General features: G+C 40.2%; 1 protein-coding gene across 2 annotated transcripts in view; it reads right to left on the reverse strand.

Moving 5' to 3' along the window:
• Positions 1–8,238: 8,238 nt before the first annotated feature.
• SNAP25 (synaptosome associated protein 25) overlaps positions 8,239–13,595 on the reverse strand; it is a 75,451-nt gene continuing 70,094 nt past the window's right edge. For both annotated transcript variants that reach the window (XM_010949990.3, XM_010949991.3), the window contains exon 8: positions 8,239–9,517. In XM_010949990.3, coding sequence (XP_010948292.1) covers positions 9,449–9,517 — 69 coding nt within the window. In that variant the 3' untranslated portion in view covers positions 8,239–9,448. The remainder of the gene's footprint in view (positions 9,518–13,595) is intronic.

The raw sequence follows: 13,595 nt of genomic DNA on the forward strand, positions 1-13,595 counted from the left end.
CGCCCTCAACCTCTTCTGCGTTGTTATTTCACCAGAATCATCAGTCCTGCCTTCTCTTTGATGTCCCCTCTCCTTATCTCCCTCCTCATGCTAGACTTTCTGGCCCTTCACCTCTGGGTCTTTAGGACTCAAAAACCAAAACCCAAACCAAAAACAAGCCTTCCTTATTACTTTCCTGCTATCATCCAGAACCTTTGATCCATCACCAATATTTAGAACTTGATTTTTTTCCATCTATTCTTCAGTTTGTCCTTTCTGTATGTCCTCCAAATTTTCCTAAAACGGCAGCTTTTAAAGATTTCATTTAAAGTTTTTGCATTTTCTTTTTTTAGCAGTGGAAGCTCTTTCAAACAAAATCTCATTTGAGACCCTATATATAAAGCAAGGGGATATCAAGCTGCCATTATGATGTGGATGGTGCCCCCTAGGGTTGAGCAGTGTGCAACCCACACAACTGTATGCAGTGCACATCAGATGCTTCTCCTATTTTTTTTTAAATGGAGGTACTGGGTATTGAACGCAGGATCTTATGCATGCTAAGCATGCACTCTACCCCTGAGCTAAACCCTCCCCCCTCAAATGCTTCTTAAACATGCCTTCCAGTTCTCTCGCCCCTGTCTCTTATCCCAGCCACAACAGTGGTGGTCAGTTTCAATCAGATTTCAGCTGGCCTCACACAAGGATGAACTGACAGCAGCCACCTCAGTTTCACCTCCCACTTCTGCCCTGGAGCATCTTTGATCTTCTAGTGCAGGACATCCTTGAAAAGAACATCTTGACATTCAGATGCACAACCCAGAAGTACAGGGGAGTTGACAACCTGCTCCTTGTCTACCTCTTGACCAAAGGAAGATGGAAGCTGGTGGGTAAATATCCCCTGCTTGCCCCAGGAAGATGGTCCTGATGTGCATTTCACAGGGCTTCCCAGCTGCCCCACAGGAATCAAACACCTAGGTGCCTGTAGCTCTGCTAATTCCTCATGCATCCTTCTGTTGGCTCTTGCTCCTTCACCATTTCCCTCTCTAGCCCTCTTTTCTGCTCCTTGGAATCACACTCCCAGATAAACTACTTAGACATATGCCTCTATCTCAGCTTTGTTTTCTGAGGAAACAGCCTGCAATGTCTTCTAACTCAGTCTCTGTGGTTGGGGAAAGCATTTCCCAGACATTCCAGTGTTTCTTCTTGGTTTGCAGTCATTGCTCTGGGATAAAATTATGTTGAGATAGTTGGTAGGGATATCTTGACTGAAGAACTGCTCATTGTTCTTAGAGCTCAGCAGGCTGTTCATATTTAAGGTGCAGAAATGAAATTTTGGAAAGCAAGAATTCCAGTGGGCCATTGTCATGGTCAAACTGATAGGTATGGAAGATAAAGTAGATTTTTAGTGGAGACATATAAAACTCTAGCCCCTTAGAGGATCTCTTTGGCCTCGTTGAGAATTTTGCCTTTAATAACAAATGAGGGTATAGGTTTAGCTCTCTGGGGCTTTTTATTCCCCCAGCCTCTGGAAGTTTAAAAACACACACTATTAACACTTGCCTCATCTTTCCTAAACTGGTGGTTGTCACGGTTCCTTTAAAGAAGTAAGACAGTGCCTCGGAAGACAGCAGTCACCTCCCACACCCGCACTCCCCCAGACACCCAGGATACATCTTGTGTGTACTTAAGCTGTCTCTGACACACATAATTTCTTCTTCATCCCTGAGTAATCAGTCTTTTTTATCCTCTTAGCAAAGAGAACAGTATATTTTTGTACAGAAAAGATTGGGAGGAAAGGAAAATTAAAGAAGGCACCCACCCTCCTCTCGAGAAATTTCAGCGTAAGTTTCCACAAAATAGCAACAAATAAAAGATGGCAGGGAAAAACCACAGATGTTTCTAGAATAACGGTGTTTGTCAGGTGCTGGTTGAGGATCCAGTACTATTTTGAACATTGAAGATGATTTGTTTCTAGTTCTGGTGTTTGGGGGTTAATGATGGTGCTGAAACCCTATTGCTGTGAATAGGAGCGATTAGTTCTGTTGTTGCAGGATTAAGGTCAGTCTTATCTACCGGCTGCCACATCCTGTCAGCAGCCCCCAGTCCTATGATCACTCTGCTCATGGTTCTAAAATCCTCCCTTGGGCTGCTGGCCCACTGAGCCCTACAGTTTTTCTTTTGAATGTTACTAAAGAAGAAGAGTATTAGCATGTGCCTACTCTAACACACACAGAAGGTCTACCCTAGCCTTTTGTTTCTTTGAGACTATAAGGACACACAGGAGAGAAGGAGAATTCCACAGGCTTCTCTGAGGTTGTGGTAGACTGATTGCCAAAATAACCACATTGTGCACCTCTGTCTTTATCCATGTGCTTGCAATACGACTTTAAGCCTTTCCTAATAAGGACTGGAGTCTGTTTCCCTATTGCTTGAATCTGAACCAGTCTTGTCACTTGCATTAACCAGTAGGATGTGGTAGAAGCCATGAGCCTATATTTTGCATGTTTCCACTCTTTTTCTTAGACTTTTTTTTTCTTCTGATTTTGCCATAAGAACAAATCCTGGTTGACTTGTTGGAAAATGAGGGACCAGTTGTTCAACTTGCCCAGCTGACTCTAGTCATGTGAGAAGTCCAAGCTGAGACCATAACTGCCAACCAAGCCTAGTCCCAAATGCCAAACAGCAGAATTATGAGCCAAATAAATATTTATTGTTTTAAGTTATCATGTTTTGGGACAGCTTGTTTCATAGCAGTAGCTAACTGTTACAGAGGTTCATAACCTCCACCATATTCTTTGGATCCTTTCCCTGGTTTCCGTTATGATCATTGCTAGTATTGGCACCAGTGCTAACAATAGGTAATAATAAGACAGACTCCGAGAATGTACAACTCATTTGGTTCTCACTGTAACATCTAGGGAATGCTTTTTATTTTGCTTCTGAACAATGGCAAAAACAGTTGTTAATGTTCTTGACTTTTATGATCGTTGGGTAAAGGTCAGAGAGAAATGATGCAAACGGTGAAAAATTTAGTGCACCAACTGCTGCAATTCAAAACATGGAGGTTATTGGATAGCTTACTGGTAGATTTAACAAAGTATGAAACATCTTTGATGTGAAAATTGATTAAGATGAAGTCTAGTGAGTACATCATGTGTGCACATGCGCAATGAGTGAATTTTCTAATTAAAAGTGGCAAGGGAGGACTGTTTCTCTCCCTGGTGGTGCTGACCATATTCTCTTTCATTTTAATTGTCATCTTGGTGGCACATATGATTTACAAGGCATTTTAACGAACATTAGCCCAGTGGGTATTCTCAACTGTCATGTGAAATAAGTAGGGCGAGCATCATTACAGTCATTTTGCTTAGGCATGTATAGACTAAGGCTCAGGGAAGTCTCAAGACTCCTAATTGGATTCTCTTTCCATGGCATCTCCAAGTTACCCTTCAGTTTATAACTTTGTGGGAGGTAGCACATTGCCTTTTACTATACACTTTCATTCCTCCAACCCTAGTTTGGGGAAGGTGGGTGCTACATGAGGGGCAGAGCTGTATTTCACAAATGCAGGCAATAACTGGTATTGGCTTTGCATGCAGCTTCTTGCTCACCACTGGAGGATTACCAGTTTCTAAACACAGGCAGTAAGAATTAAGGGACAGTTCACTGAAGAAGGATGAATCCAAAGAACCCTGGGAACTAGGTGGAAGCCAGCACATTTCTCTATGGCAGTGTTTTTTTTTTTTTTTTTTTTGAGGAATTATCAGAAGCCAGCATACATCTCAGAAGGTGTTGTCTTAGGTAGGGCTTCCCCAGAAGCAGACCTTGAGGCAAGGATCTGGGGGCAGGTAGGTTATTTGAGAAGAGATGATGAGGTGGGAAGCTCCATGAAAAAGACTGGCAGGATCCCCAGGCAGGGCCACTACTCTCCTGCCAGCACCATCCATTTCCCTGGCCCAGCAGCATTATCTCAGTTTTTGCTTCTGAAACGACTTACTTCTAGGAAAGCAGAACTTACCCCTAAGATTCTATTGGTTCTCTGAGCTAACTCCTGATTGGTCCATTTGTAGCACCTCATTTGCATGGAGCCCTCTCCTGATTGGGCCATTTCTACAAAGCTTGTTCCTAATTAGTCAATTTTGTTACACCTTATTTGCATTTGATGTTGCAAAGTCTGGACTGGCAGCCTATAAAAGCCTGTGTAAACGTATAGACAGAACTTGGAGTGTTAACTCCTCTGGGCCCACTGGCACAACAAACCTGAGTTCTCCAACCCTCTGAGTGTTGCTTGGTCTCTCGTCAGGATCCAGGTTGCTGTCACAACTGAGCTGTAACACTGAGCTGTAACACACTTTTCTGCAACAATGCTAGGAAAAACAAGTAGAGAAGTGGGAAGGAGACAGAAAAGAGATGACAGCCTATAAAGAAAGTGATAAATTACTAGGCAAGCTGTCATATGAGGAACTGGAGATTGATGCTGCTGACGAACTCTGGGAGACAATGTAGAATGCAAACCTCAGAGCTATCCAAACCTGGGGCCAGGGGAGCTGAGGAAGCCACTTACCCAGCCCCATCTTTCCTTGGTTGAGGACTGCTCCCAGGGGTATTAAAATTTCAGCACTACTGGTGTTCCCTGCCTCAAGGTGGGGAATTGCAGGGTTCTTCACTGCAGGTAACCTTTTGCGAGTAGAGGTAAGTGCTCAGAGGATGCGGGCGGGGCACTAGCAGCATCTGCTAGAAGAATTGTGGGCCACATACTTCTGATTTGCTTACGGAATGTGGATAATGAACTCAAGGCGGAAACCCTCCTTAACAGAATGGCCTTAGAAGCTGTGTTGTGACGAGAGGCTGGAGGAGCTAAGGACGGTGTAATGGGGAGAGGGAACACCAGTTGATGGCACCTTGCCTGGGACAGAGGCTCTAGAATAGTTAGATACCTGGGATGTTTTGGCAAATTGTCCTGGAAAAAACTGTGAATGCTAGAGTTAAATGACTTGTTAATTGTCTAGTTTTTCTTAATTTCTTTTTTTCCCAAAGTATTCTACATTTTAGAAGATGGATTTGGGTTTCCCAAACCTAGATGGGGAGGTATGTGACTAACCTGCTGAAAATACATTAATACGTTGATGCTTGTATGATGACCGCTTAGAGCAAGAATTCCTAAATCTCAGATTGTGAAGTCAACCCTTTTTACTCTTCAAAGAAAATTTGACTTAATACTCATCCCTTGCACACTGTTTGTTTCATCCTCTGAACTTGTCTTCTTATTCATGGGGCCAAGGATGTCACAACTTTCTTCTGGAAAATGTAAGAAATACTTAACACCAGCATTGATTAACTTGTAGAGGAGTTATTGGATCCGGTATTATTAAACAAAAAGATACAGGTAATTTGTCCATCTGTATCATCATTCCCCGCCCCTACTTCCCCAGTGGGTTCACTCTAGACTTATCATTTTAGTTCTTCCCAACCTTGAAGAATTCTCCGGTAAAACTTCACCCTTTTTGTGAAGTCTTCCCCGATCACTCTATTTTAAAATAACACCTTCTCTCCCACCTCCTACATGCTTTAATCCCCTTTACTGCTTTCCATCTCTCTGGGACACTTACCATCTTATAGATTTCATATTTTAGTTGTTGGCTGATCTAAATAGAGAAACCCTCCAGCTTGGGTGGATTCAATAAATCCAGGGAAATTCCCCTGTCCTCCCTGCTCCACCCCTCTGCTCCCAATACTCAGAACAGGGTCTGACACAGAGGCTCAGTAAATACTTCACAAATGAATGAATGAAAGGTGGGTTCACCAAGACCTTCTGCTTAGAAGCCCCACACATTTGCCTTTGCTATTCTTTGTGAAGCCAAATGTCTCCTGGAGTTTCCTGGCCTGTTGTATTAAGAGAGGCACAACCTTGGATTCATCTTCCAGGAGCCTCTCTGCAGCTTTGGAGTCACACACCTCTGGCTTGAATCATGCCTACATCACTTAGTTTGGACAAGAGAAATCTTGTTCAAATAATCTATTAATTTCTTCTCCTGCAAAATGGGGTTACTAATGCTAAGTTTGCAGAGTTTTTCAGAGGGTCTAATGAGTCAACATAAATAAGGCACTTCACACAGCACCAGGTTTGTATTAGGTGATCATAAAGTATGGATTTTCTTCTCTTTCTCTTAATTTTCAGTGCAATCATCAACTTGCTGACAAACCAGTGACACAAAGATTAGGGCAAGTTGGTCAAAGCATGTGCTGGGGGAGGATGTGGAAGTAGAAGCAGAAGGAGAAATGGAGAAGCAGATAAGAGGAAGTGACTCTGTTACCAGGACCCGGGAGCACCTTTCACCTTCCAGTCTTTTGTAGAAGGGTCATGGATGAAGGAGATAGAAGATTTAGCCTTTGCAGTGCTCTGCCTTGCCCCAGTAATTATATTTCTAATGTACTTCCTGAGTTGGCGCATTACCCGGAGCTGATTCATCCCCAGAGAATATGTCTTCTTTTAGCCAAAAAGAGCTGACTGCATTAGAGCTGAGGCCAGACGAGCTCTATTAGCAAAGGAAATATGCTTTGGATGAATTACGTGATGGGCCTTAAAGCAGGATGCCCATATCTTACGTTTCATGTATCCAGTGTGGGGTTTTAATTGCTCAAACAACATGGAAACACACTCACTCATCTCCCTGAGAACAGATAAAGTTTGGAATAGAACTTTTGAACACGGTCTATACATTGATCCCTGAGCAGCTTTGATGGACGCAGTGTATTTATTCACTTTCTCCATCTTCCAGCATCCTCTCTACTACCTCAATTTTGAGGAATAAATATATTGGTAGAGTCGGTCCTTTGAATAACTTCTCTGAGCATCTGGCTATCTCTAGAACCTGTTCTGAGACTTGGAAAGAGGGTAGAGAACTACAAACATTTACTGAGAATGATGAGTTTGTCATCGCTGTTTTTACTTCTTAATGGCTCTCACCAAACATCCAGAGTTACTGGTGAAATTACCTGGCAGCCAATCAAGGCTAAATTCATCTATATGGCTACTATAGGGTAGCAGAGAGAGGCAGAGGAGGGGGCAGATGTGAAGGAGATAATGGTGGTGTTGGTGAGGGTGATGAAGGAGATGGAGGTGGAGGCAATGGTGGTGGTGGCAGTGGTGATGGAGGTGATGGTGGTGACTGGGAAGGTAGCAGTGATAAAGGTGGAGGGGCTAGTTAAGATGGGAGAGAGCTGGCAGAGGTAGTGCAAAGGTCAAGGTGGTGGTAGTTGAAGCAGTGGTGGGGGGGTAGGAGTGATACAGGTGATGGCGGAGGTGATGTTGGTAGAAGTGTTGGTGGCAGAGGCAACGATGGTGGTAAATTTGGTGATGTCAAGAGAGTTGACATCACATGTCTGCACAAAAACTTGCGTATGAATGTTCATAGCAGCATAACTCATAATAGCCAAAAAGCGAAAACAATCCAAATGTCCATCCCTGGGTGAATGGATAAACACAGTGTTTTCCATACGATGGATATTATTTGGCCATGAAAAGGAATGAAGCTCTGTTACATGCTCCACCATGGATGAACCCTGAACTCATGCTAAATAAAAGAAGCCAATCACAAAGGACCACATATTGTATAACTCTATTGATAGGAAAACATCACAACAGGCACATTTATAGACAGAAAATAAACAAATGGCTGAGGGAAGTGAGATGGGAGTGATTGTTGATAGGTATGGGGTTTCTTTGGGGCAGATGATAAAAATATTTTAGAATTAGATTGCACAACTCTGTGAATGTACTAAACTGTTGAATTATACATTTTAAATGGGTGAATTTTCTGATATGTCAATAAAGCTGTTCGATAAAGTGGGGGCAGCAGTGGTGGTGGCTGTGGTGGGCTCAGTTTTGCAGAGTATATTGGACAGAGGAAGGAAGGTAAGAGATGATTGACACTGGATATCCCTAAATCTATGTAGGGCCAAGTTTGTGTACCACTGATTTTTTTCCATGAATTTTTTTCCATACCTAGAAAACTTTATTCCCACCCCACCCCCAGCCAACACTGAATCTACACACAAGCATTTCCGAAACAGATGATAAATATCAAGCCAAGTTTCAGTTGCCATTGGATCATGTCTAGGAGGGACACCTTTGCTTTTCTCATACAGTATCCTCAGCACATAGAACTGGTTTCTTAGGAGCAATGGGTTGGTAGCCAGGTTTCTTCTCATGTGAGTGCAAAATCAGATGGGGTCTCTGAGGAAACTAAAGCAGACATCTGGGGTCTATAATTTTTAATAATTTTAAACTAGCTACAAAATGTCAATCACATCACAAACTGACATAGGAGACAGGAGGAATTTAATATTACATGCTGTAATGGTATTTATCTCACAGTTTATCTATATTTCATTCAATTTATATTATTTTTTAAAGGCTTCTTTATCAGCTACTAAACATCTCAGCAATTTGGTGTGCATAGCCCTAGATTAAGCAACAGAGAATTGTACTGATAACAAACCACAGAGGAAATGGTGATTAATAAGTCAGCCTTATAAAATTTACATCTCCACACTGTTTCACAGAAGGTTGCTTTCTCCAAAACATAGCCTTCAAAAGCAGCAAACAAACCCTATATTACATCCATTTGACATAGTTTCAGCCAAACACATATTTTGCTGGAAATGATTAAATGGTGAGTGTGTCAAACCCATCTTTGTTTAAAATTATTTTTTTTTAAAGGATGATTATGATTAATAAGTCTAAATATTGACAGAAAGAAAGTGATACTACTGCAGTTTTGCTGGTATGACTTAATCTTGACAGTGTCTCAATACTGAGCATGCTTTGTTGTTGTTTTGCTGTTGTTGTATGTGTGTGTTTTCTCACCAGTATGCTACTGTCATGGAAATATTTTGTTTAAGTAGGAATCTAAAAATCTATTTAGTTCTCATGCATAAATGCATAAATCACATCACTTTTAGTGCAATGCCTGTTATGTAATTCCACATTGTCTAATCATGAAATCATAGAGACGGATGACAGCCGCGAGGAACCAAAGACAGCAAATTTTGAGAGTTTCAGAGCCTGACACCCAAAGAAAGGACCGTGGCAGTAGCTCTGTGGAATGTCACAGTTTTACAAGAACAATACTGTGTATTGAAAGAATCAACAGCACATTGAGCATTCCTAAATTGTTGTCATTCAGCAAACGCCACTGAGGGGAGAAAAGGAAAAATGAAACCCAAGACATCTTATGTAGGGAGTTAGAGCCACCAAATGACCACTATATACAGCCTTCGGAAAGAGACCCAGAAATAACAAAAGACACATAGTATTGTTGGGCTGATGGATGACACAAGACAATATTCACAATGGGGGCGGATTGATGTGTGCATGTGTGCAGACCTACTACGTAATACCACGAGAAAAAGCATGAAGGTGCTATCTTGCCCGACAGCCTTTGAAAGAGAACGCAGGTGGGCACATTTAACCACTCCCCAGCATCTTTGTTGCACGTTGGTTGGCCTCATCAATTCTGGTTTTGTTGGAATCAGCCTGGAAAGGGGGGAAAGAAAACAAAACTCAGTTGACCCATTAACATTCCATTCATCCTTCTGGGTCCAGTTCACATGCCCTTTCTTGGGTGAAGACATCTTGAAACTGATCAGAATCAACCATCCCTTGTGTTGTGTTCCCAGAACCATTGCTTGTGGCTATGCTTAGACATGATCACAGAAGCCAGATCTTAATTCTCATAACTCTTTTCCCTACCACAAAGTGTCCTTTTGAGGGCAAAGGACTTTCTCTTCTGTAATGATGTGCAATGACTTCTATGGAAAGCATTCACCTCTGTTCAAACTGAACTGCTTTTTTTATAAACCAGTGTTTATTCAATGAGGACTGATTTTCCATCTATTCTTGTGCTTGGGGCCTTCAAATCTCCACCAAGTTGTGTCCTCTCTATTCAGTTTAATTGTGAATTCCTGGGAAACTAGAGCTATTAATATTCAAATAGAAATTTACCAAGTTAAAATAAAAATATTTTTAGATTATGCATAACTCTGAATTATCTGGTAATGACTCTCTACCATCTGTTTGGATAATCAAAAGTTGACTATCAAAACAAGTAAGATAGAACACTAATTTTCCTTGATTGTTTTTACTTTTAGATTCATATTTTTGATCTTAGGTACCTAATTTGGATAATGGGTATTCTCTCCAATTTTACTTGACTCTTAAATATTCCCTCTTTAGCTATGAATTCCATCAGAAATAATGACACTTTGGTGCAAAGGAAAATTACAGGCTCAGAACAATATGAAATGTTCCTGAAGATTGGATTATGCTGACTATTTCTCCAGACTTAACTTTGAGAACTGCTCAAATGAGAAAAATCATCCATTGAAAAATGGGTAGCATTTCTGGAGGCAAACGTTCCAGAATTTCTTGCATTAAGAATGTACTGGTGTACACCTGAAACTAACATTGTAAATCAATACACTTCAATAAGAAGTTTCTAAAGAAGATAAAATATGAAAAAAAAATAGGTAACTTCAGTAGTTAAAAAAAAATTGGAGATGATTCTCAAGTGCCACTAAATTGGAAGCTCTGTAAAGGCTGGGACTCCATCTCTTTTGTTCCCTCTGTATTCCCAACACCTAGCATATATCCTCACATATAGCATGTACTTCATAAATATTGAACAAATTAATTAATTCCCCCTCCTCAAAAAATAGAATGCACTGGTGAGTCTTTACATGATGGTGCAAGAGGATATTTTGAAGTAGAGCATAAAGTTACTCTTTGGATATTCTCAAAGGCTCCAGGAGGAGCAGAACAGATCTATCTTCAACAAGCATCAGTGGTTCCCACTTAAATTCTTTATGAAGTATATCAGAATTCCAGCCCACACAATACCTGATATGAAAGGTACCATGTCCTTGGTTTCCCTCCTTTTTAAGGCTGCATAATATTCCATTGTATGTATAGCCCACATTACCCATTCATCTGTTGACGGACATTTGGGTTTTCACCTCTTGGCTATTTTTGAATAATGGTCCATTGAATATGGGTATGCAACTATCTCTTCGAGATCCTGCTTTGAATTGTTTTGGTTATACATATAGAAGCAGGATTACTGGATCACATGGTGGTTATATTTTTAATTCTTTGAGGAAACTTCAGATTGTTTTCCATAAGGGCTATAATATTTTACACTCTCACCAGCAGTGAGAAAGATAACCACTATCAAGAACTTGGTGTATATCCATCTCATAAAAATGTTTATGCTTTTAGCACAGCCATAAATAATCAAAACTATATATACTGATAACATATTTGCTTATATATGGTGTCATATATATATCATATTGCCTATGTCTTCTATTTCAACATTATGACTTCAAAGTAATAAAAATTGATATAGAAAAAAAAAGAAAGCTGTCGTGTCTTTATTGCATAACAGAAGTGGTTTTAGAAAAAAATCCCGAGATAATCTTTTAGATGTCTTCCCAGTATTTGAAGAATGTGTCTGCACTTATTCTATTTATATGCTTTAGGACTTTATTTATGCAATACATCCCATTCCTGTTTTCAGATTTCTATTTAGAGAATCCTAAACTCACTGCTATACTTAAGATGTGCTACGTGATTGCCCTTGTGAGAAAGCTAAGACACCCACCAAAAAGCCAGCAAGAGAGGGAGAAGGAGCTGTTTAGTTTACCCTTCTGAATACTCTGGAAATCTCAACCTCAGATCATGGCAGGTAGCTTTCATACCACAGCTCAGGCTTTCAGAAGTGGACACTCACCCCCCACCACCACATGGGAGCCTGTTCTGATCCCAGATTTGAACTGTTCTCTTATCATCTTTCAGACGAGGAAACAGGTCATGAAACTGGTGAGCAAGAAAACCCTGCTGGAACTCAAGATCTTAGTTTTTAAACATCATGTTTCCTTCAGGGAGAATTAAAAAAATGTGAGTTTCAGCTTTACTGTATCTCAATGTGTGTGTGGCATCGACCACTGACAACTTTAAATCTAAGTTTGAATATCACTCAGTTAATTCCTTAGCAACAGTTCCCATAAAGACCTGATATAAACTTGCTCCATTCTAATAGTTTTCTGAAAGAATTGTACCTTTTTAATCTTAGAAGATAGTATATATACATAAAAACCCTAAATCAGAAAACAAGGGTTTTAAACCGACAAAGTAATTTCTTGACAGTTCATAGGGAACTATATTGAAAATTACATTGGTTTGTATTCCCAAAACCTCACTGCTAATTGAAGTAATGAGAAAGGATCATGAATGATGGAGTTGGGGGAAGGCTGTGGTTGGGGTCATGAGAGAATATGGGAGAAATATCAGAGGATTATCTTTAGTCCTACAATGTGATTTTCATCTTAGATATGCAGGATACCTTTGCACACCATTTCCTATTATTGGAAGTGAGAACTTACATATGAAGGCGGAAGTCTGCTAATAACTGTATGACACATACAACATGTATAATTTGGGGCAATGTTGAGTTGAGGTGGGCTATATCTAAATCGTGCCCTGATTGTGATTTTCAGGGGAAAAAATGTCTGGTTATTGGAAGGCAATTAAACACCTTCCCCAGGTCTTAAGTAATTCAGTATTCAAAGATGGTATAAACTGTGATGTCTATTTCCTATCCACTTGCTTGACTTTTGATTAAAACTTATGGCTGTACATGTGTTTACCCTTGTAGTAAATGAGGCTCAGAATGAAAGTTTTTCCCTAAAGAAAAGAACTAGAAATGCAAACTGGCAGAATTAAAATGTCACCTGCCTTTCCAGGAAAACTTTTGCTTGCTTAAAGCCCAGACCTGTCAATAAAGGTTTGACCCCTCTTTCTTGGCAGAACTTCTCCTTCTGAGACTCTAATTGAGTTAGAGATACATTATCTCCCTTCGTCTGTGAGTAAATTGGGTCCATTGATAAAAAATGACTACTCTTCATTTGTTTCAAATCATTTTCCTGTTGGAAGATAGTTCAGCAATTATTTCTTACATCATTTTTTTCTGGGCCATAATGGGTTAGGTCAGTTAGTGTTGGCTCCAGTGCTTTTTAAAATTGTTCTGTTCTAAAATCTATTGATCTGCACTGCCTTAAAAGCTTTAGGACACCAAAGGCTCTTAACAATAATAAATATGTCATGATTTATAAAAATAAGCAAAGCACAGGTATTTTGTCAGCCAACACTGACATTTGTACAGCTCAATACTGATTAGGCAAAATATTACATGATCAGGTATTTTTAAATATAAAGTGCATAGAACACTATAGGGCAAAGCATTCACTTTATGTCTACTCCTTCCTTTTCCAAGTCAGTGGGGGATGTTTGGGTACCAAGAAACTGAGCATTTAGCCTTATGATACAAGAGAGCTCAAAAAGCATCCTTCTTCCCTCACCAAAGTGGAATGAATTGTTGAAAAAACCCCTCAGGGTTTCAGGGTCAAAACTTCAATATCTTCCAAGGAGTAAACTCACATAGTGTAAGACTAGCCGAGTAGAATTGATTATAGACGCACAGTTATCATCAAACCTATCATGTGTTCATTTCTCCCTGTTGGCATTTGGACATCTTAAGAGATTATAAGCAATATTT

Source organism: Camelus bactrianus, chromosome 19, assembly GCF_048773025.1.
Source record: "Camelus bactrianus isolate YW-2024 breed Bactrian camel chromosome 19, ASM4877302v1, whole genome shotgun sequence".
Taxonomy (NCBI): domain Eukaryota; kingdom Metazoa; phylum Chordata; class Mammalia; order Artiodactyla; family Camelidae; genus Camelus; species Camelus bactrianus.